A 19,796-nucleotide genomic window follows, 5' to 3' on the forward strand; every position below is an offset into this window, starting at 1 on the left:
CAAAAGAAAAATAACTGTATTAATCGTCTTAAAGCCACATGTCATTGGGCAATATGTATTGTCCAAAATGGCCCATAGTTACCTGGACATTTTGCAATCCACCAAGGCAGGACTGCCCAAGCTATATTACGTCGTTATATCATAATCCCCAATTTCTGCTATACGTTGTTTTTATTATAAAGTATTTCATAAGTTTTCAGGTGCTTTTATAGTTTATCCATAGCCAATAAGAGTTCATTATAAAATGAAACTGTCCTCTTCAAACAAAATACTTAATTTTTTTTTTTTATTCCTACCCGAGGACAATTTTTTTTCCCATTTTTTGTTCAGATAGAGTGGGAGGGAGAGAGAGGAAGAGAGAGAGAAACAGCGACATTAAAGGGACACATCAAGTGGCTGCCACCTGCATGACCAACCATGGCCGGGGACAAACTGCAACTGAGGTACGTGCCCTTAGCAGGAACCGAACCCAGGTCTCTCTGGACCACAGGCCGACGCTCCAACCACTGAGCCAGACCGGCCAGGGCTAAAATACTTAAATTTTAAGAATTTTAAATGTTATATACAGATAAATAGCCAGTGCAGTTGTACCTAACTGAAAACATTTTTGTCAAAAGGAGTCATTGCTAAGTAAACAGGCACTAACACATTTATAATTCTACTTTATTGAAACTAACATTAAAATATATATTGCAATTTGATTCTAGCTGCTTTTTGATATTTAAGTAGTATTATAAAAGGTGTTTTTTGACATATTAATATAGGCAGGCAAATAGTTATGCTATATCAGATTCATCTGGTTATATAATGATGATTCTTAAAGTTAATCATTAAAGAACGTCCCTCGTTCTTTTCTAATCTAATCAATTTATACCATGTGATAACTGATTTTAAAACAAAATCCAAGTTCATTTATAACAAAGTATACTTTTTCAAAATATATAATTACAGCCTTGGAAATGTAAATTTAAAGTGTTAATATTGTTGACCCAAGCCCCCTGTTAATTCCCAGGTGCTCATCAGACTCTACATATTTATTTCATAAAGATGATATATCTTCACCGAGCCCCCAACTTGCGCCTGTGTGTATGAAGCAGACCCAGGACCTCAGCGGAGGGACACGTGGAAAGGACCATCTTGCATCACAGACCTCTGGCCCCTGAGCATCTCACAACGTCAGGACAGTCCGAATGCTGGAATGTAAAATGATCATTTTTAGTGATTTGTGCCCATACTGTCCAAACAAGAACAATTTAAGCAATTATTCTCCCTGTCTGTTCTAGGAAACTTCAGGTAAATTCTGTTGTTGGAAATCCTTCTGGGCCTGAAGTCCACACCAGTGGAATTTCTTTCCCGAGGATCTCTGATAAGGGTGTCAGCTGGGTCTTGAGCTCTTCACACAGCAGCAGCAGGCTGACCTGGGAAAGGAACTTTATGGCTGAAGAGAAAGCATGAAAAAGGCTAGGGAGGGTGAGCAGGAAAGCTAATCCATGGTGCTTAGACTGGACGCCTGGGAAATGATTGGATACATGAGCAACTGAAGAGTAAAAAGGCTTTCAAAACCACGCGAAGGCATTGACAGTTTGGGCATCTTCAGTTTTAGCAGCTTCGTGAAGGGCTGACCACTGTGGTAAATGCAGAAGACAGGAGACCTGTTTCCATGCTACTGTGTTAATGTGTCCAGTGGAGAGATGATTGGACTGAGCTGGGTGATGCTCTGGGCACTGAGAGGGCAGCGAGCTGGAGGAGACCTGGGCAGTCACATCCTCGGGGCTCAGCATCAGTTTGCATGTGGTGGGCAAGAGTGAAGAAGTCAAACGTGATGCTCTGGCTGCTGGTCTGTAAAAGCAGACACACGACACTATTTGCTGAGATAAAAGGTATTAGTGGAAGAATTATTTGGGGCCAAATTGATGCAAGTGGGATACTCAAGTGGAGCCATGTAGGAAGTAAATGGAAATGAAGAGCTTAGGTTTATAAAGGTCAATTTGGAAATCACTGCATTAAGGTGATAGTGAAGCAAAATTCCTGAGAACAAAATTTATGTTTCTTTGGACAACATAAAGTTTAGTATTTATGTTTCAAACTGGCCACATTAAGCTGTTTGTTTTGCTTAACTGAGTGAAGTTTATTCTGACAGTTTAACCCATTGTTTTCTTGCTTTAAAAACAGTTTGAATGTATGTTCCTAATACAATGACCTGGTAGTCTAGACCAGATGTAGAGACACGAGACAACATTGAAAAAGCACTCAGGGGAAAACAGTGAGAATCCAGGTCTCAGGTAATGTACAGTTTGTTCCTTTTGCTAATGAAACCCAAATCCTTGGAACATAGTAGGTGTTCAGTAAATATTTACAGCCCCAGTGAGTGAAATTACATTTTATCTGTAGACAGGCTCTCTGATTGCTGTTCTAAACATCCATGAGCAGACATCATAGTTGACACTTGCGTGAATTTTTTGTATTCTACCTCTACCTTTGCCCAACCCTCAGAAGCAACAAGAAGAGTGACAAGAATGGCCATGTTTGGCTCTGACCAGGTGGCTCAGTTGATTGGAGCATCGTCCTGTAGACCAAAAGGTTTCAGGTTCAATTCCCAGTCAGGGCACATACCTAGGTTATAGGTTTGATATACAAGTTGGAGTAGGTATGGGAGGTAACGAATTGATGTTTATCTTTCATTGATGTTTCTCCCTCTCCTTCTCTCCCAAATCTATGAAAACATACCCTCGGGTAATGATTTTAAAAAGAACACCTATGTTTGCCTGGAGTCTGCCAATTCTGTCAGAGGAATTCAGGGCATGGTGAATTCACAAGCTTCACATTGAGTTTCCATCCTGGTGCTTCCCCTACAGGATCTGGCCTGATATTTGTTTTTCACAGTCTTAGTTTGTTCAGCTGATAATTGTTATAGTCATTTCTGACTGGCAAGTATCCAAAGAAACCACATTTGAAAAATCCCACTGAAAAGTGTGAAGCAAGAAAACGTTGGGGCATTACTTGAGGAAGCTAGCATCTCTATGATAGAATAAAAATAGCCAAGACGAAATCAATCCAGTGTAGAAAAACCAAGGCCCAGAGGATTTTTAAAAATTGGTTAATACAGGACAATAATATACTAAGTCTATGAAAAAGTACTCAGCTATATCAATCTTGCTAGTTTAAAAATTCAGAAATAAAATATGAAAGAAATAAGTATATTTATAAATATTAAATTTTAAAAGTAGCCTGCAGAATGGAGACAAGATCACCATAAAAACAAAACAAAAAAACAATTACCTTTTCCCTGAATAGAGAAGTTCAAATCCTTCTTGGATGTTTTTAAAAGGTAAAACATGAGTTATCAACTGGTCTAGGTCAAATTTCTTTGCCAGGAAATCAGTCACTAGTTTTGGAACTTCATCTCTGCTTTTCCAACCTGTAAATAAGCACATATTTTCTCTTTAGACTTTACTAAATAATTTTTATATTTTATTATATTTGCATCTTGTCTTGTCTCCTCTACCTTTTTGCCTTTTGCCCATATTGAACTATTCTTTCTGCACACAAATAAGCTATTCTTCCAAAGGCCAAAAAACCCTACACAAAACCTTTCATGACCCCACATCTCCTTCTAGCTGCCTCATGTCTCTGTTCCTTTTACAGAAAAGCTTCTTTACAGAAAAACTCCTCTCCAATTCATTATCTCCAGTTTCACTCCCTGTCCACCATTCTCTCTTAAGCCCACTCAGCTCCGTGCTGTTCAACTCTTATCAAGGTCGCCTGTGACCCAGACAACGCCCAGTGCGAGGCCAACGCTTATTCTCTTTCCACATCATTTGGGCCACAAAAATGAGAGGCTTCTTGGTACAAAGGCAGTGCTTGAGGGCTGGCTCCTTACAAGAAATACCACTTGAACTGACGAACAAACAATAAGAGATGTAAGTTGAACCTCCTCACTTTGACTTTTGTGCAGTGTAGGGAGATTACAGGTTATTCCGGAATCTTAGAAGTAAAATTCACTTATTCAGTAAATATCTCTTGGGTATACACTAGTACCAGGTACCAGGCTGGGAAAGAGCAAAACAAATCATATCAGGTCCCTGCTAGCAGGAAGCGTGGGAACCCTCTTATTTTACTGCAGAGACTATAATAAATGCACAAATGCAGAGGACGTCATCCAGTGAGAGCCCGAGAAGAAAAATCGGGTGAGGGCCATAGGCAGTGCCAGGGGAACAGACAGGTGGGGGATGGGAGGGAATGCTATCTTATAATGCTCAGGGAAGGCCTGCCTGATAAGGTGACGTTCAGACAGAAACACAAAGAAATAAGCTAGGCAGGAATCTTGGGAAAGAACATTTCAGGGAGAAGCAGAGTAAATGCCAAGGCGTTGAGGTGGAGTGTTGGCTGGTGAGAACAGCAAGGAGGCCAGTGTGGCTGCCTCAGAGTGAGAATAGGAGAGTGGCAGCTGGGGTCAGGGGGCCAGATCACATGGGTCCTTCTAGCCATTGCATGTTTGGGGATTTTATTCTGAGCGAGAAAAAAAGCCGTAAGAGGATTTTGAGAGGGGCGTGATCTGATCTGACTTCCATTTTAACAGTCACAGTCTGGTTGCTCTGTGGGGAATGTTCTAGACAGGGCCAAGGGCAAGAGCAGGCAGACCCGCTAAGAAGCTACTGCAATGCAGGAAGGAGATGATTATAGCTTGGACAAGTTATGGTGCTGGTGAGAAACAGTCAGATCCTAGACATATATACTTTGAAGATGGAGCCAACAGGATTTGCTGAAATATTCGTTGCATGAGAGAAAGAGTGTGATCCAAGGTTTGGGGATTGATCAACAGGAATGATGGAGCCATCATGTACAGAGATGGCTGAGTTGGGAAGACTGTGGGAAGAGTAGGTTGGGGCTAGGGTAGAGATTTGAGGCAGGTAAGATATGTCAGGTAGGCAATTGGGTATATAAGTCTGTAGCTCAGGTGGAGGTCTAGTCTGAAGATATAAACTTAAAGCCATGAGACCAGAGGAGATTACCTTGGAGGTACATATAAATAAGGACAAGGTCTGAGGACTGAGCCCTGGGACACATCAAAGTTGGAGGATCCAGCAGAGATTCCTGGAAGGAGTGACCATTGAGGAGAAGAAGAAGCAGAACAAGAATAACACACAACCAAGTAATACCTAGAAGCCAGGTGAACAGAGTGTTTTAGAAAAAGGGAGCCATCAGCTGTATCAAATCCTGACAATAGTTCACATAAGACTGGGACTGAGAATTGACCATTGTCTGTGTCAGTCATTCTGGTGTGAGTCTCAATTGTCTCTATAAAATGCAATAATCACTTTTTGTTTGTTTATTTTGATTTTGTGTCCAGATTTTTTTTTTTTGCTGATGTTATTGTGAATTGAATAAATTCTACTTTTCATACATGTTCTTGCACATACTGAAAATGATAGATATAATCAGCACTTTCTGCCCAATACAATCATTCCCATAGAGAGATTGCTGGTGTTTCTCAATCAGGCTTTTGAGAAACTTGAGTTGTAAATGCTAATATTAAAAACATGCCCACCAACATCTGCCTTAAATCAAGGTGAGGAGTGGGCAATCACCTTTGTATCACTGTGGTCACAGTCTCATGCTACGTCACTTTATACCCATCCTTGGAACAAAAACCTTAAAGGGAGATATGATGACAACAGGCTTCTCTAACTCATCAGAGCAACAGAGTTCACGCCAGCCCTTCCAAGCCAGAGGCTCTGCTGTCCTTACCTCCAAAAATGCATCCCTTCCATGTGCGTCCAGTGAAGAGCAGCATAGGGTTGTAGGTGAGCATCTTGGCTGATGGAGGAGCACCTACCACGACGCTGGTCCCATAATTCAAATGGCAGGATGCGAGAGCATCAATCTAGGTTTAAAATGAAGAAGGCTATTTGTTTCTCAGGTCTCATAGTATCTTATGGGCTCATAAGTGGCCTACATACTCTCAGTTCTACCAGTTAGTTCAAGTTTCCAAGTCATGATGCTAAATTAGGCTCACATGCCTTTGGTTTTCTGTTTGTGTTTAAACATTCTCAACCCAACTCTAGTCTTAATTTACTTTTTCATACATGTGGCCTTTGAGGCAGAAATTGTTGTGTTCGGTGTTCATGGCATTTTCAGTGAGCCATGATCAAATGCAGGGGGAAATTCCGGTGATATTTTCAGACCAATATCACCATTTCAGATAAGCCTTGGCAAGTCATTTGAACTAAACTAAATTCAATGAACTATACTAAATCAATTAACTTATTTTTCAATTTTAGTGGGAAAATTATAAAATACTGAAATGTGAGATAAAGAAGACTTTTTTGTGTGACATCTCTGAGACTAACCACATCTTCTGGTCATTCACCCATCCAGGTTTCATTAACAGTTTTTTTAATAGATGCTAGATTGCAGCAATAGATGTTGGCATTTTTCAGAGATCAATGTTCATAAATATATCATCTGGAAATTAACAGGCCCTAACAACATGTCCAATATTCCATGTTGGCTCTGTAAGCAAACAGCCTGGAATGATATTTGTTGCTTTGGAATAACCCTAAGTGACCCCAGGAAAAGAACGTGATAACAATAGTAAATTAAAGACTAATTATTCCTAAATTACCAACAATTTTAAAGTGAATTGAATCTACTAGTCAACCATGAGCAAGATTGGCTTTGTCTCCTATTTCCGAGCCTCCGTATCTAGCCCAGGCTGGGGCTTCCTGACCCAGAAGCTCTGCACCTGCTTCCACCTGGAGGGCTGGAGCTGCTGGCTGTCACGATGCAGCCCTGTCTGAGAAAGCTGAAGGCTCTCATTCTAAGGGAACTCAGGTAAGAGAAAATGAATCTCAGGTGTACAGAGTGAGAAGTTGGATACATCGTGGACTTGAGGGAAGAGACTGCCAAACTTGGACTAGTCCATTTTCCCTCTGGATCTCCTCATCTCTCCTCAGGGAGTCATTTTGTGCTGTTTAGCTTGCTAACGTATAACAGATGGGATCACCTTTCCAGTAAATTTACATAGAAACGAGAAAGCGAACACAAAAATTTATTTAGATAATTGAGTATCTTGCACTCCAGTTACATGAGAGTAGTGTGATGTGATATTTAACTTTGGTCACTAAGACCTGCTCATAAGCTTTTGACTTTTTAAGCAAAATTGTCTTGTAGTTACCAGTTTTTACCTAACAAGTATTTCCACAGTTATTTGTTAATAAAGGTATGGAAAATTAGTTTTACTTTGCATGATCAAATAACTTGTGTATTGCGTTGCTTTCATAATCTTGGCTCTTACCATCGTTTCAAGACGCCCAATAACTTCGAAACTGTAGCCCACAGTGTTGCCTGTCATTTCTGACAGCACCTCATTGATGGGCTTGGTAAAGTCCTTGGGGCTGATGCAGTCGGTGGCTCCTACAGCCATGGCCTTCGCAAATTTGTCTTTGTTGAGGTCAATTCCAATGATCCTGTGTGCACCAGCTGACTTGCAGCCCATGATGACCGAAAGGCCAACTCCTCCCAGGCCAAAGACAGCACAAGTGGAGCCTGGGGTGACCTGTGGAGAGAAAAGTTCCTGAAAATGTTAGAGGTAGGATAAAAAAAGTTAAACCTATAAAGTATTTCCAATATGAGAAACACAAAATTCAGAGGATGTTAGGATCGGATCACTTATTCTGATGATAATGCCACAAAGAGGACCAGCAAGGGAAGGTCTGAGAACAGAAAAGGAACAAAAACAGTATTTGCCAAATAAATAAAAATCTTTTATAAAAGGGTACATTATAGAAAAGGCCTTTGTTATGGGAGTTTTTGCCGCCTTATAACCTCATAGCAGGATTAAATAAGCCCTAGATCTTTATTATCTCTTCTCCACAAAGGTATGCTTAAATCTGAGATTTTGGTCTCACCAGCACTTACTTAATAACCATAACTCTGAGTCATTTTTAAATAAATTTGTTTTTCATCAAAAGTCATCAAAAGATGATCTGTGTATAGCTGCAAGAAAGAAATATAGTTAAGTCACTTATACATTTTTACCCTGTACTATGCTATATTACAGGAGGTTCTAGCCAAAAGTAATTTTCCTGCTCGAAGAGCCCTAATCATTAGGTCATGGGAAGACCCAAACACAGAGAAACCCACATAATGGGTACAGCATTCATTGTGATAGTTCCTTCCTTCCTGCCTTCCTGCCTTCCTGCCTTCCTGCCTTCCTGCCTTCCTGCCTTCCTGCCTTCCTGCCTTCCTGCCTTCCTCCCTCCCTCCCTCCCTCCCTCCTCCCTCCCTTCTCTCTCCCTCTTTCTCTCTCCATGCCACCCCCACTTTTTTAGACCTTCTATTTTTGGCAGATATTACCTAAAGAAGTAGTTTCTGTGTATATATGTGTGCATGTATTTTTAAATATTTGCAACTATAGGCAGAGATTTATAGAGAACTGCAGAGGTGTTGTACCCACTCTCCACAAGTTTTAATTTCAGCTATAGAATTCTAATCCCTCAGTTTTGTTCCTGAATGTGGAGCTTTGAAATCAGTGCAATCATGTCCGCACATGTCATTCAGGCATTCATTCTTCCATTCAGCAAACTTCATTGATGGACTCCTTGATGGGCAACATTTTACAATTTTACACCAGCAACCAAACCAGGCATTCTCTGTCTTTTCTTCCAGCTCATCTGCTAACCTAATTGTCTAGATTTAAGATGGAATTTTTTGTTGATGGTTGAATTTCAGGTTCTAGGTTTAGGTACAGAAGCTTGATTCTAGTTTTGTTTGCTGGGAACTTGTTCAGCTTTTCTTATCAAATCTCTAGTAAGCTTGAGACTCTGGTGGCCCTGAAGTACGATCTTTCTGATCATTAAGGAACTGGAGCAATAAACTCTTACCGCTGGGTCTGGTTTCTTGACCCCCCTTGTCATCCTACCTCTGCGCTTTTAGGTGGATCCTGGCCCCCATCTTTGGTAACTTTAGATTGTTCCATTACACCCCGCCCCAAAACCCAACAAAAACAACAACAACAAAATCAACAACTTCTGTCACTTTTCCAACTTTCCTGTTCTAAGGAATGGGAACTGGAGATTAACATCTATAGTAAATGGTCTGCATCATTCCTGTGGAAGGAAAACCACAGTTTAAAATGAAAGTGTTAAATATTTCATTTTAAAATATTTTATTAATTTAAAACATCCTAAGGTTCTACGTTTTGCTATTGTTTTTCTTCACTGTTCTGATCCCCTTAATGTTCTTTAATAAAAACCTGTGTCTCACCTTCCAGGGGGTCTTTAGGACTGGCCCTTGATCGGCTTCTGGGAAATAACCTTTAAATCTTTGGACTATCCCGCTTGATGTGAATGTCTTTGTACTTGAGAGCCGGTGCCATGCCAGACAGTGCGTGCTGACACTGGCTGACGGTGAACGCCTGCTCTGGAATGCCTGGGGCTCAGGGTCATCGCGTGGCCTCTGGTGGTGCTGAGGTCTGAGAGGCTGTCAGTCATGTGCGTGCTGTGAGCCACGTTCCTGATGGAAACCCTGACGCCAGGACTGGGGTGAACTTCCCTGGCTGACAAACTGGTGTTGTCACAGACTGTTCCTGGGAGAATTCAGCTCTGCCCGTGGGACAGCACCGAGAGAAGACAACTGGAAGTTTGCACCTGGTCTTTACTAGACTCTGCTCTATGTGCCTTTTTCTTTCCTGGTTTTAACCTATATCCTGTAATAACCTAAAGCTGTGAGTATGATAACTGTTTTGAGTTATGTAAATTCTTTTAGTGAATCATCAAACAAAAGGGGTGTGGAAGATTCCCAACACATATTGTATTGTACGTTTGACCTATTTTCAAATAGGCAAAGGCAAGAACATTTGTTCCTTCAGGTGATTTTCCTGAAGATATAGCTTCTAGGAAAAAAAATATAACTACAAGTAGACAATGTCTTGGTTAATTGTATATTATCCAATTAATAATGTGGTACTAATATGTGAAGTACTATAAAACAGTTGTAAGTGCTAATGGAAAACTATATCCAATGTCTCTCTTTTCACCTTTATCTTGAGAAAATTATTCAGAAAAATTCTTAAGGAAAACCTCAAGGAGATCCTTGGGAAAACATGTTCCATCTCCAAGATTTTTCAAAGAAATCTAACAGCAAGTAGTAACCACAATATGCCCTGATTGTCATGCCAATGTTATGCATTTACAGGCCTCAGACTTGTCTGGAACCAACGTCTGGGACAAATCTAACTCCCTGGAGTTTATTGTCTAATAAGTAAAACTAAAGACATAACGAGACTTTGATTTTTGGGACACACACTATTATTCATAAAGCAATCATTCCCATGAATAATGGAAGAAGTTTCTATCAGATGGAAAAGACAGAAAAACAAGAACTGCTCTGAGCATGCAGGTGGTTTCATACTGAGAGTGATGCTAAGGAGCCAACCACACGGGGGCTCGGGAGATGAGTGTCCCAGACATCAAAACGGTACCCGCCCTCATGCCGGAGCAGCTCTGCAGGCGTCAGGATGCTCAAAGGGGCAAGTGTAGCTGCACCACAGTAGGTGAGATGAGATTGGTCCAAGTATGAGAACTACTGAAGGATTTTTGGCCAAAAAAGTAATGTAGCTAATTTGTTTTACAAAATTACTTTGGCTTAAAAATGGAGAAGTCCTAGAGTTGGTCAGGGAGAGTAATAAAGACAACAGACGGGAGGTCATAGCATCTGTCCAGTCAACATATAATGATGATAATTCATTGAAAAAAATGGAGACATTTAATATATACCCTGTACGTAAAGTTAGCAAGACTTGCTGTTGGATTTCATCTAAGGGGGTGATAAGGAATGAAGAAAATTGGAGTGGGCAAAATATGTTTGAGGGGCAGTGAGTAAGAAAATTAAGAATTCGGCTTTATACTTATTCAATCTGAAATACCTGTGAGGCATCCAAATGGAAAAGAATTTGGAGGAATTTGAGTTATAAATTTGGACTCAACTAACATATACAGTTTTTCTAAAGACTGAAGTTGATGAGAAACCACAGTGTGGGGTGACTTGGATTGCTTCTGGAATGGCAGTCCTATTATAAGTTACATGTTATTCTACTTACTTCTTGGACTCATTAAAAATAATATAAATTTTTACCCTGTTCAGTTTAGCTTGGTGGTTAGAGCGTCAGCCCGCAGACCAATGGGTCTCGGGCTTGATTCCAGTCAAGGACACATACCTCGGTTGCAGTAGGTGGCCAGTCAATGTCTCTCCCCTGCCCCCCCACCACACTCTATCTGAAGATAAATGGAAAAATATCCTCAGGTGAGGATTTAAAAAAAAAAGTAACATAAATTTATTCCAAATAAGCATTCCTAAAAACTCATTTATATACAAAAAAAAACCAAAAAAACCCATAAACTGGATTTGTTCTAAAAAAAAAAAAAATTCATGTTTTCATAATATACACAGCTATTATGGATTTAAGTGTGTTCCCTCCAAACTCACACATTGAAGTCTTAACCCTGGTACCTCAGAGTGTGACCTTATTTGGAGAGAGGGTCTCTGCAGAGGTAACCAAGCTACAATACGGTGATTGGCGTGGGCCCTGATGCAATGACTGGTGTCCTTATTAAAAAGGGGAATTTGGACACAAAGACTGGCAGAGCTGGAAGACGACAGGAAGGGACAGAGCGAGAAGGCAGCCAAGGAGAGCTGCCTGGAACGGACCCTTCCCTCACAGCCCTCAGAGAAACCCAGTCCTGCCCCACCTCGATTCTCGTCTCCAGAATGTGAGACCTACGTGTCTGTTTAGGCCACCCAGTCAGTGGAGCTCACTGTGACAGCCCTGGCACACCAGCAAATCAGCGCCGATACCCATTTGTGGAAGAAAAGAAAACTAGTTCTAGAATCTAAATTTTAAAATTTAGAAAGAAACCTGAAGGAAAAGTATTGGAAACAAAATTAAATCTAGAAATTTTATTTTCACTTATTTAAAAGTAAAATGTCTAATCGGAATTTTTCATTTTTTTTTCCTGCAGTTGGTTTGGCATTGTATAGAAACAGCTTGCATAAGAAATGTTTTCAAAACTCTTTAGGATTCCAAGAAAATCATTAAAAATTAACAAAGGAAGAAACTAGCCCACCTGGCTTCTTACCTTGCCAGTTTTAATAGCAGCCCCATATCCTGTGGAAAACCCACATCCGATTAAACAGACTTTCTCAGCAGGAGCTGTGGCATCAATCTTAGCAACGGAAAACTCGTCCACCACTGTGTACTCAGTAAACGTACTGGTGTTCATGAAGTTGTAGACTGGTTTGCCCTTGCATGAAAATCTGGTAGTGCCATCATCCAGTACTCCGCGACCAGTAATGCTATTTGACACATCAAATACACATCAGCTAATTCAATTAAAAATCACTACAGGAACAATTCAAATGGTACAAGAGCAAAAATGACCAAAACCTACTCGGTCTTAATGCATAAGTTTCCATTTGGGTTGAGGCAAGCATTGCATTCTCTACACTGAGACAGAAAGAGAGGGATGACTTTGTCACCTAGAGGGAAGACATCATGATATAAGATGTTGGTCATTAACATTAAAATATGAAGTAAACAAATGTGAATTGAGCCCATGTCCCATGCAAGAATTTCTTAAAAGTATTCTAAAGTTTATAAGCAGCCTAAGATTTGCTTGCTAAAGGTCGAGACTGCCAAATTGAGCGCCACTCTGCATCATCCATTCTCCTGGTATTCTTTTATCCTTCTAAATGGTGGGAAGGGTCTCTCTAATAACCCCTAGCTGTGCTGTTTCCTTTGATAGGATAATCACATCCTTCTTATCTCAAACTTGTGACTTGACCTCTGCACACCTGGTTTCACTGTGGTGACTCCTTCTCCAGTGCTCTCCACAATCCCAGTGGCTTCATGTCCCAAAATCACGGGAAACTTAGACACCATGACTCCTTTAATCACATGGTCATCTGAGCGACAGATTCCTGTGGCCAAAATCTGTGCTCAAAGACAAGAATGTTGCACCAGTCAGCACAATGGTCACTTCACAGCTGGGAGGACATTTAACTTGCTCTTGAAAAGATTATAATTGCTTACTCAGTGCAGTTGCCTAATACAATAGTGTTGACTCATAGAAGATTCTGAGCCTAACACCAACCATGGGACATGATCCCTCTCATCAAAGGATTTACAACATCGCTGCCTCTGGCACTGCCCTGAATCTCAGTGTCTGTTAATCATAAATTGGTGCTCTTGTGAAGGATGCAGATGTTACCATCTGGCCAGCACCAAAGTAGATTTTTAGAGCCAGGCTCTCTTAGGTCTCTCTGAATAAAAGGTAAAAGGAATGTCATGCATGAAGATAAGTGTGGAAGAAAATCTTACTGTACGACATGCACAGGTAACAGGAGAAGGTCACAGAAAGACTGGCAGCAGCACCTACTCAACAACCTAGTGTCTGAACCAGTGGTTAGGCTGTGTCCAAAGGAGTGAGGAAAACACCACAAGAAGCTGTCATTTCTCCAGGAACAGATGAGTTTCTCATTCTTTGAAAAAAGTAATCTCAATACTATCTGACTTCCAAGGGATTTTAAAGAAGGCATTAATTGCCTGGCCGGTGTGGCTTAGTGGACTGAGCGTCATCCCATGCACCAAAAGGTCACCAGTTTGATTCCCCATCAGGGCACATGCCCGGGTTTTGGGTTCGATCCCCAGTAGGGATCAAGCAGGAGGCAGCTGATCAATATTTCTCTCTCATTGATGTTTCTATCTCTTTCTCCCTCTCCCTTCCTCTCTATCTAAAAATCAATAAAAATTATATAAAATATAAAATAAAATAAATAATTACACTTTAAAAACATAAGTCATTAGTCATGACTACTAACCATTTTTTAAAGTCAAAATCATGTCAATAAAAATTCAACAACTAAAATTTTTAATAGAGCAGATTAGTAGTGTTGTTTTAATGAATAATTGCCAGTAATTTCATATCTAGTATGACAAGATCCTTAACAATAAACAAGAACCAGTAAGAGAATTAATAGACAACATTTGAGAAACATCTTATTTAAGACTCTAACCTCAGACAATGATATACTCAACAGGTGTGATAACATTGTAGGTTTATGCACTCTAAGGCTCATTACCTTGATGCGAACTTCTTTAGCCTTTGGTGGGGCGACTTCTATTTCCTCAATGGAAAAGGGTTCATTCGGCCCCCATAACACAGCTGCTTTGCATTTAATAACCTAAAAATTTAGTGAGAATTATAATGGATCATAATTATATCTATACATATAGAGATGCCCCAAATAATAAAAATATGGACAGAAGATTTTATATAACATTCTAATTTGCCCAGGATAATTTTCATTGAAAACTAGAATTGTAATCCTTGGAGATCATGTTGTGTGAACCCATGTTTGATATATGAGAAGTGTAGCCCAAATGATTGATCCATGGTCATATGAGAAGCAGGGTTAGACTAGATCCGAGCTACAGACTTTCCAGCCTTTTGCTTTTTTTTTTTTTGCTTGCAGTCACATAATATTTCACTCAATTAGATTCTTTTTTTTAATCCTCACCCGAGGACATTTTTTTTGCATTTATCTTCAGAGAGAGCAGAAGGGAGAAAGTGGGGAAAAGAGAGAGAGAAACATCGATGTGAGAGAGACACATCGACTGGTTGCCACCCATATGACCAACAACCCCAACCAGGGCGGGGACAAACTGCAACCGAGATACATGCCCTTAGTGGGAACGGAACCTGGGACTCTCTGGTCTGCAGGCCAATGCTTTGACCACTGAGCCAAACCGGCCAGGCCTCAATTAGATTCTTGTACTACATTTCAAATGAACAAACTGTCATCTTTGTATCACTTATCCACAAGGGCAAATTTATGAAATGGAAAATGCTGCTGATTTTTCTGCAAGAATTTAAGCTAGTATTTAAGTACTATTTAATCATGTAGCAATGGGGAAGAAGTTAGACAATGAGCAAGGTAGAAATGACGGGAACCACAAACATCATGAAGTATAGATAGAGAATGAGTTCCTGGATGACTCAATCTGGGACTCTGCATCTTTGTATTCCTTTTTTGCACCTTAGCCTAGTTTTTGCATGTCATTGAGTCTTCAATGCTTAAAGCGAAACATGACAGAAGTAAACATTTTTGATACACACAGCGCTTAATCAGATTTCTAAGGAAAGCATGGAGACTTCCAATCCTATTACTCCTGCCATACCATACTCACACTGAGAGACATGCAAAGGACGTAAGGAGGAAAATTCAAGTTAATAAATATATTGTGTAGTATTTTCTTTCCTCAGTTATAAAAAGGTATTTGGGTTTTTTTTTTGTCAATAAAAATAATGAGCCTTGGCTGGTTTGGCTCAGTAGTTGGAGCGTCTGACTGCAGACGAAAGAGTTGTGAGTTCAATTCCAGTCAAGGACACATACCTCAGTTGCGGTTCGGTTCCCGGCCCTGGTAGGGTCATTCAGGAGGCAACCAGTGGTTATGTCTCTCTCACATCAATGTTTTTCTCTCTCCTTCTCCTTCCCCCTCCCACTCTATCTGAAGATAAATGAAAAAATATCCTCGGGTGAGAATTAAAAAAAAAAAAAGAAATATAATTCTATTTTAAGTCTATAATAACTTTTATTTGATGAGAACACACAGTATGCTAAAATGGGTGGCAAAATGAACAATTCATGTATGTCAGGACCGTTGGTAAATAATTTATAGCACACATCAGGATACTTAAGAATTACTTTCCTTATAGATGGTCACATTTTATTTTGGGGCAACTTTATTGATGTTTCTTTTACATATAAAAATTAAATCTATTTCAGGACTATAATTTGATGTCATATGTATTACCACAATCAAGCTAAATAACCCATCCATCATCTCTACATAGTTACAAGGGTGTGTGTGGTGTGCATGTGTGTGTGCATGTGTGTGCTGAGAAGATTTAAAATCTATCCTTTTAGAAAATCTCAAGTATTCAATGGAATATTGTTAACTCTCATCACCAGGCTGTACATTACATCTCCAGAACTCATTCACCTTGCATAACCAAAACATTGTACCCTACTTAAGAGTATATTGACCTTAGACAGAGAGCAGACTGGTGGATGCCAAAGCGGGGCACGGGGGGGGGGGGGGGTATTGGAAAACTGGATGAAAGAGGTGAAGGGATTAAGAAGTGCAGATCGGTATTTACAAAACAATCAGAGGGCGGTCTAGTACAGCATAGGGAATATCGTCAGTAATGCTGGATGACTGTGCGGTGCCAGGTGGGGGCTGGCGGTGTTGGGGGGAGGGGAACACGTTATAAGGCATGTGATTGGCCACTGTTCTGTACACTCAAAACCAATGGAATAATGCTGAAGGTAGACTGTAGTTGAAGAAAGAAAGAAACATTAGAATTGCTGATATATCAAGCATCCAGCCAAGTACAAGACAATGACAATGGTCACCTCATTTCACTGACAGAGTGCTTCATTCTTTAATTGTTCTATAAAGTTCAGCTTTTGGAGTTTACCAATATCAGTTTCACTTACGAATTAAAGAGCTATTTAGAGTTTTATAAAAGGAATACCGTGACCTTTCACCCTATAATTTCATTTTTAAAATCTACCTTAAAATGGTGAACTCAGACCTGGCTGGTTTGGCTCAGCGGTTAGAGCATCGGCCCATGGACTAAAGAGTCTCGGGTTCGATTCTGGTCAAGGGCATGTGCCTTGGCTGTGGTTCATCCCCGGCCCTAGTCAGAGTCCTGCGGGAGGCAGCAAATTGATATGTCCCTCTCTTATCAGTGCTTCTCTCTCACACGCTCACTCTCTCTCTCTCCCTCCCACTCTATCTGGAAATGAAAAAGGAAAAAAAATTTTTTTAAATGGTAAACTCAGAAAAATATAATATATATTAGAGATTATTACAGAACTACTTATAACGAGGACTAAGTAACCAATATGTGTAAACCAATATGTAGGCAATAATGAAAAACTTATTAAATAAATTGTGATAAATCTAGAAGTTAGAGTTAGAAATTCAAAACATGTTTACAAATTTAAGTAGGAAAATAGGATAAAATATTTACAAATAGTGTGAGTACAACTAAAATATGGGTGAAAATGTGAGGAAGAACGTACAAACAAAAACGAAGTTGGCCTGGCCGGAGTGGCTCAGTGGGTTGGCATCGCCCTGTGCACTGAGTGGTTGCTGATCTGATTCCTGGTCAGGGCACAAGCCCAGGTTTCGGGCTCCATCCCCAGCAGGGGGACTGAAGGAGGAGGCCGATCCATGTTTCCTTCTCACATTGATGTTTCTCTCTCTCTCTCTCTCTCTCTCTCTCTCTCTCTCTCTTACTTCATTCCTCTGACTCTAAAAATCAATAAAAACAACTTTTTTAAAAAATGAAGTCAATGGTAGTCTTTAGGATGTAAGACTATGGTTGATTTTTTATCCTGTTTCCCTATTATTCTAATTTTCTAGGATGATTATTATTATAGCTTGGACTGTGTTGCCCAACATTCATAGGTTGAAGTCCTGACCCCCAGAACCTTGGAATATCTCTGTACTTGGAAAGAGTCTTTTAATAGGTAATTAAGTTAAAATGAGGTTATTAGGGTGGGCCTTAATCCAATCTGACTGGTGTCTACATAGGGACACAGACATGTGCAGAAAAAAGACCATGTAAATACAGAAAGCTGGTCATTTACAAGACAAGGGAGAGGCCCTCAGAGGAAACAACCTGGCTGACACCTTGATCTCAGACTTCCAGCAGGCAGAACTGAGAAAATAAATTTCTGCCGTTTAAGCCACCCGGTCTGTGGTGCTCTGCTATGGCAGCCCTAGCAAACTAAATATTCAGTATAAAAGGGGAAAAAGTAATCCTCAATGTACGGGGAGCCCCTGCTCTGATGAGCTGCACTGACACACTGGGGTAACAGGGGATGTGCATATAACCCTATGCAAACCACACTAGTACATAACCATCTCTATCAACATTTCACAGCTTTTATACTATATCTTAAATTACACACTGTATTACTAATTATAATTAGAAACTGCCACCTTGAGCCTACTGAGTTCCTCAGCACTGGAAATGTTCTAATAACGGCTACATAGCTACTTTATAGAGGCAGTATAACTAGAACTGAGCACCTGTTGGTTGGATGGAGTTACAGATTTTAAAACTACCTTCCCACCATAAAATTCATTAGAGTTGCTAGCCTCTATAGTGCAAAATTAATTCCCCCACTAATGTAGTTTTGCTGGGTTCCTGACTCAAACTAGAATGCTTTCATTCTACTTCTGTCCAATCCCAGGGACAAAGATTTCTAGTTCTCACAGCATATGGCCTCCGCACATTGCCCAGACTTCAAACCTCACAGTAGGCTAAAGGCCAAGTTGTTTAAATAAAATCCAAAATGGACAAATAAAACAAAAGCACCCAACACTCTAAACAACCGACTACCATTCAAAGCAAGGAACTATACTGACCAATTTGCAAATGGAAAAAATGCCAAAGCTGTTTCTAAAGTTACAGACTGAACATAGTTTACTACAGTGTATTCTTGTTTTTAAACTTATATTTTGATGAAAACTACATCCTTAGAAAAATCTTCAAAGCCTGATGCCTTGTTGTCTACTTTGCTTTCCAGAATTAACATTTCCCATAGTTAACAGCAGGAAAATCTTCTCCCAACAGCTGGGAACCATCCCTGATCTCCCATTGACCGAGAACAGAATGCAACACATTTAAATGAGACTGAAAATTCTCTTTATGGAAACATTTTGCTGCCCAGAGCAAATGCCTAACTATCCTGAAATTAAGTTATTAGTAATGTCAGTGTAAAGCACAATATAAACAGTATAAACCATTTCTCCATTTTCCATCGATGTCTTACCAAAAAACCCTTCCATATACTGTTTTATCTTGTTTTCATTAGCAGGCTGATACACCCTCCCCAGTGTCTCTTTCCCAGGCATTTAATTCCTCAAGAAACAACCCCAAGTAGTCAATTACTTTTAGGTATTCAAAGTTCTAAAAATCAACCCACATTATTAGATCAAGATCATGAGGATACAGAAGAGTTCTGCTTACTTTTCCAGCAGTGCCCATCCTGTCTTTCTCCTGGTTCTGTAGTTCAGTAAACACAGACTGTTTTTCACTGATGTTTAGCTCACCCTGTGGTAACTAACAGCATCTTGTACCCTCAGATAAATAGTCTAGCTCAAAAGGTCCGCCTTCAGCAATATGACTCAGAGCCTCCGAGACCTTGCAATGGTCCATGAGCTCCACCCTTTGCAGAACAAGTTATAAAAATAAACACAGCAACTTATGATCAACCCAACAGTAGAGATCTAACAAAGACAGAATAATCAAACCTACTGAAAAGGGCTGAAAGCATTCTTATCTGCCTTACAAGGGGGGGTATAGAAACAGGTCAGGTTAGTTGAGTTCCAGACAACCCACTCAAAACACACTATGTGCTTCGTCGGCTGCTCTGGTCGGCACAGCCGGGCGCAGGGATGAGCATGCATGTTTGCATGTGCACTCTACTGCGTTCTGCAAAAGCCTGATGTAGTTTGTGGAAAACCTATCATTAAACACAAATGGCCATAGGGCCAAGGACATGTAATCAAATTAGAATAGAAGGTACAGGTTGGAAAAGGAGGGTTGGGAGTACATAGAACATTGATGTGGACGGTTCCTAGGTGTTTGGAGGGTAGAAAGAAAAGTCAATCTGCACATGGACAGATTACAATCTGAACCCAAATCACCGTTAGA

General features: G+C 40.2%; 1 protein-coding gene across 1 annotated transcript; it reads right to left on the reverse strand.

Moving 5' to 3' along the window:
* Positions 1 to 638: 638 nt before the first annotated feature.
* LOC118638633 (all-trans-retinol dehydrogenase [NAD(+)] ADH7) lies at positions 639 to 19,192 on the reverse strand. The gene is made up of 9 exons (XM_036274704.1): positions 19,110 to 19,192; positions 14,140 to 14,241; positions 12,853 to 12,991; positions 12,450 to 12,537; positions 12,138 to 12,354; positions 7,298 to 7,558; positions 5,749 to 5,884; positions 3,280 to 3,418; positions 639 to 1,193 (listed from the first exon to the last, which is right to left on the reverse strand). The coding sequence occupies exons 1-9, from the start codon at positions 19,125 to 19,127 to the stop codon at positions 1,169 to 1,171; spliced, it is 1,125 nt and encodes a 374-aa protein (XP_036130597.1). The 5' UTR covers positions 19,128 to 19,192; the 3' UTR covers positions 639 to 1,168.
* Positions 19,193 to 19,796: the final 604 nt, after the last annotated feature.

This window comes from Molossus molossus, unplaced genomic scaffold (genome assembly GCF_014108415.1).
Source record: "Molossus molossus isolate mMolMol1 unplaced genomic scaffold, mMolMol1.p scaffold_m16_p_1, whole genome shotgun sequence".
Lineage (NCBI taxonomy): Eukaryota > Metazoa > Chordata > Mammalia > Chiroptera > Molossidae > Molossus > Molossus molossus.

What these genes read in the sequence shown, in the direction of transcription:
- LOC118638633 (XM_036274704.1), bottom strand. An exon ending in CTAAAGAAGTTCGCATCAAG is followed by an intron (nt 12,992 to 14,139) that starts GTAATGAGCCTT and finishes CTTTGAGCACAG; the next exon opens with ATTTTGGCCACAGGAATCTG. An exon ending in AGTCACCACAGTGAAACCAG is followed by an intron (nt 12,538 to 12,852) that starts GTGTGCAGAGGT and finishes TCTTCCCTCTAG; the next exon opens with GTGACAAAGTCATCCCTCTC.